We start from the raw sequence: 4,767 nt of genomic DNA, 5'->3' as shown, positions 1-4,767 counted from the left end.
GATGAACCCCTCTGTTTTCTCAAGCGGTACGTCGGACTTGAAATCTTTAAATTCACCGTACGCTGTGGTTCTAAATTTTCTAGAGGAACGTTTTTCCGTCTCTCGAATGTGGTAATAGTTTTGAGGGTTTGCTGGTATATATAACTGCTTCCTTTAAGTTGATCGATTTTAATAAATTCGGTCTCTCTGTAAATCGGATTGCGTTGTGGCCAATGTTGACCTACTTTTTAAGTAAACACTGGAGAAAAAAACATGTTATGTGATACTTTTACCTTCAAATCAAATCGGCCTCGATATTTAATGATTATGTCCTCCGTTTCCCTACAGTTTCTGATTTTAAAACAGAAAGATTGGCAAATGTAGGACTGTAAGACATCTACCTCCAGATGCAGAGGATGAACACTATGTAAAACATCTGCCAAGATTTTCTTCAGATCAAGTAAACCATATAAAAGTCCATTTGATCTGTATGTAATGACTGTAAACATCAAATCAAGCAATCTTTTCTTACTTAAACGGCTGAACCCTCATTATACATGATCAATTTCGCAGACGAAACTTTCGAGTTCGTGATTACAGGAATAAAGTGTAGTGCTTTTGACAGCGTATAGTCGGTATTTTGTAATTGAAGTTGCGTGTTTTCATGCATACATTTATACATCTTTTGTTAACAGGCATCAGCCGGATCAGTCCGGTCTCAGTTTACAGGAAGTTTTAAAACGTTACAATAAACTATAGAAGCATAGCGGCTTCGCTTTCTCCTGTCATTATTATCATCATACCTTTAAATTAAAAAGTTTGGAAAGTCCCAGCTCCAAAAAAGCCAGGATTGTCGTTAGCTTTTTCGGAAAAGACAGAATCCAGAGACTTCCATTTCTCTACCAAGAACTCCTGAAGAGTTTCTTATGGCAAACATTCAATATGGAAAAGACATATTTACAACTCTACGCACAACGTTGCCAATTCTGCTGACACTGTGTATTTCTGTTGTAAGCTGCGAGCGATCTTTGAAACTCGTAAAAAGTTATCTAATGTTAATCGGCGATTTAGTAACTTCAGCCAATGATCATGCAAACAATATTAAAAAGTTTGAAACTGGCATAAAAACTGTTCTGTGTACCTAAGTAGGGGCCCGCGAACCCCCCCCCCCCACCTCGAATCCTTGCATCACCATTGCAAGCACTGCAAGTTGGATAGTATATCAGAAAGTGTGTTGAATAGTACTCAAAAAGACATGTCTTGGATAATAATTGAAAGGTGTGTGTTGGATAATAATAACAAAAGTGGGTAATGGATAGTATCTAAATATGTTAAAATTAGTATTCATTACAACTGAGAAATTGATTTAAACAGATCTATTTATTCTCATTCGATTTACAGAACGTCATTGAATTTCTATGAATTCCGTATTTTCCTTGACATTGGCGCGTTAGTAATTAACACGTTTAAAATCTTTTTTCCAGGTACGATTGCATTCCACTTCATATATGAATATATTTTCATTCCACTATTTTTAAGTTGGTTCAAACAATTTGATTTAAGAACTATAATTTTCGTTGAAAAATGAACTCTTTGCGCCTAGGAAAAATACAGAAATAGTGCATTAATATGTCTCTTTTCTAACATAAGAAGCGATGCGTAATCACTCAAACTTTACAAAGCAGTCAATTCATTTCTTGGTACTGCAAATGAAAGTTTTGTGACAAGATGATCTCCACCATACCCGTTGTTATTGGAGTAATTGTTTTGTAAAAGCGGTTCCTTTGAGAACTATTTTGGAAACTAGTTGTACACCGATATATATATTAGGACATAATTTTTCAGTACAAGTAACAAGATTGAAAATTCCTTTAAATTGTGTTAAGAGTAAATTTTGATTAAATTGTATTAGAAGTAAATTGATAAATCATATTGGAAGTAATCTTCTACTAAAATATATTGAGATTTAATCCATTTATTCGTATCCTACTATTCAACAATTATTGCGCTATTATGATCAAGTACGAACCGTCTATACATACATTTCCCTTGTATCCTAAAGTCGGCACACAAAGAAAAATTACATGTAAGTACCGCATTGCGGAAACCTAAAAAAAAATCATAAGCTATTACTAATCGCGCTGACGTTGTAGAATTGTCTGTCTAATGACGTACATAGATCTAGACAATAATCTGTAAGAGACTACGAAGCCTCACTTGAGATTCTGGCCTTCGCAAGGAGCTAGGAGCGCGCCATATTTGGCGTTGTCTTCAGAAACTGGTATAAAAACCCCAGCCACGGGCCGACACCAGTTTTGCTGGCCAGAACCTCAAACAGGCTTTGTCTTTGCAGGTAAGATTATGATCTGTGTACAGTTTTTCATAGTATAAGACTTTTTAGTGTTATAAGAATTTTTAGTGCTAAGATGTTAACCTAACAACAGTATGTTTAAACATTAGATAATTTTAATATTTCTTTGCTATTCTTTAATATAATGTATCGGAAAGTTTAATTGTTTGAAGAACTCATATTTACTTGTAATTATATTATTGATTATAGTAAAAGCAACGTTCGCTACCAACTTCATACTCAGTAATAGTTAATTTAGAAATAAAATACTCTTTAAATAATAGAGTTTAATATGCTGACATTTTAGAATTAATTCAGTAAAATATATTTCAATTACGGTATTAGTCTGGAATATTGAATTTTAGATTCTTTTGCTATCGTGAATTTATTCGATATTTAATTATCTGTATTACATTCTAAAAAGGCAGTTGTTGTACAAGTATGATGTTGGTAAGTGAAAGAATATCGTAGTTTTATATGTATTTCTTATATCCGAAAATTGAGCTTATTGTAGTTTGATATTGAAATGTAAGTTTATATGTTGAGTATTTCAATAAAGTTTTTGCTGGCCAGAAGCTCAAATAGACTTTTGTCTTTACAGCTCGATCCCGAGTACCTTCAATTCCCCAAGAATGTAGTCACGTCTTCATCATCGAGTGACACTACATCAAATGACTTGAACTTCCTTCCTTTCTTCTCTCTCTCTCTCTCCCTCTCGGAATTGAGAACCGGATTAACTTAGAGTTTACGAAGCAAAACCTTTCGTAAAATATACAATGCATGAATAGCAAGAGGTATTAATTGTAGTTCTAACTCGTCCGATTAAATTCAGTCTTTAAGACTCGCATTAATAAAAGAACATCCAATATCATCTACAGAATAACACAAGAATTTGTTTTATTCTCCTTTGAGAGTTTCTCAGGATCTAGGGGAGGTGCGTTCCCTGGGCTGTCCAATGAGAACATCCTCTGTAACTCCTTTACCTTGGTCTTGTGTTCGCCTTCTAGTGCCCTTCTCCTCTTCCCGAGAAGCATGTCTAGAGGATCTGACCAGTTTTCTTGAATCCATCCCTCTTGGTATACCATGATGTTTCTCACCAACCTTCTGTCTTGACCAGATCCTATTTTCACCGATTTCTTCACTTTCAAGTAACTTGGCACCTCGCTGACTTTTAAGAATCTGTTTGGCGCTCCCCTGGTCAGCCTGTCGTCTTGGAAGATGCATCTATCTTTTAGAACGTAAGGAGAAAACATGTAACACAGCTCAATTAGTGTCTTCGTTTCCTCCTCTGTAAGATTGGCATACTTGTGGTACACCATCAACCTGTCAGCTTCAGGGTCTGCACCTTGAAGTTCCAGTAGTGAACACATGCAGTTTAGGTAGTACATAAGCCTTGCTTTTGGATGATTGGGTACTGCACAATCGTATCCGGTGTTTTCAACATCAAAGCGTTGCTTTGTCCTTTTAGACATCCTGTGCAGGGTAAAAAATAATAAAATTGTAAAAAGTGTAATTTAGCGAAGAAGATATACGGCAAACATGAGTGATGTTAAAAGACAGTTCTTTACTCAGATATGTAATGCTTTTCATTCAGTAGCATAAAACGTAATACGATTGGTAAACATATTAACTGTTTTATTATTCATAAGTGTATTTATCTGTAATGCATTTAATTGGATGCTCTCCCGTGAAATCAGGAATGATGTGCAGTCATAGTTACAAATGTGTGCAATGTATATTTAATTTGCATTGATTGATAATTATTTTTTTTTAAACATAAAAATGTCCCCATTATAGGCTATTGTACTGTAACGTTGTTCGTTGGACTCAAGTCTGTCCAAAATCAAGTTTATTTTCTACTTGACCTGAATCATTATTTTGTAAACATTTTATTCTGTAAACAACTAATACAAAGCTAAAATGTTCTCAGTGTTTATGGGTTTATTATTAGGAGGGGGCCCCGAATGGCTGAGTGATTTAAAGCGCTATCCGTTACGGATTACTGTCATCTAACCTCTGTCTGCGTGGGTTCCAGTCTAGGATTCGGCCAGTGTGAGTATGTGAGAAAGCTTGCCAGTAGCTTCTTGTGGGTCGGTGGTTCTTTCAGGGGTTTTCCCGGGTTCTTCCTCCACCATTAATACTGGCCGCCATGCATAGCCTATCGTGTGCTGAAAAATGGCGCTAAATCCCACAACAACAACAACAACAATTATTTTTTAGGATCACTATTAATAGAATTAAATATGTTTATTAGGGTCTAGGTTAAGGTTATTGGAATTCCCCTACCGTTTGTCTGGTGTAGCTGACATTGTCGAGGTTATATATTATCATTTTAGTAACAGACTGTACATTATAGTTTTAAAAAAATTGTGTAAACATTAGGAAATTTCTAGAAGGTTATTTTCCATTAGATAATTTTGTTTTGGTAGAAAATATTA

At 35.2% G+C, this 4,767-nt stretch overlaps 1 protein-coding gene across 1 annotated transcript in view; it reads right to left on the bottom strand.

The window, feature by feature from the left end:
- Positions 1-1,340: 1,340 nt before the first annotated feature.
- Positions 1,341-4,767, bottom strand: part of LOC149794724 (uncharacterized) — a 26,263-nt gene continuing 22,836 nt past the window's right edge. Inside the window, exon 3 of the mRNA XM_089966227.1 lies at positions 1,341-3,802. Coding sequence (XP_089822353.1) covers positions 3,202-3,802 — 601 coding nt within the window. The 3' untranslated portion in view covers positions 1,341-3,201. The remainder of the gene's footprint in view (positions 3,803-4,767) is intronic.

The sequence above is a fragment of the Sinohyriopsis cumingii genome, chromosome 7, assembly GCF_028554795.1.
Source record: "Sinohyriopsis cumingii isolate HCF-2022 chromosome 7, ASM2855479v2, whole genome shotgun sequence".
Taxonomy (NCBI): Eukaryota; Metazoa; Mollusca; class Bivalvia; order Unionida; family Unionidae; genus Sinohyriopsis; species Sinohyriopsis cumingii.
Note: the sequence above shows the minus strand (reverse complement) of the source record. Positions and strands in the feature narration are given on the sequence as shown.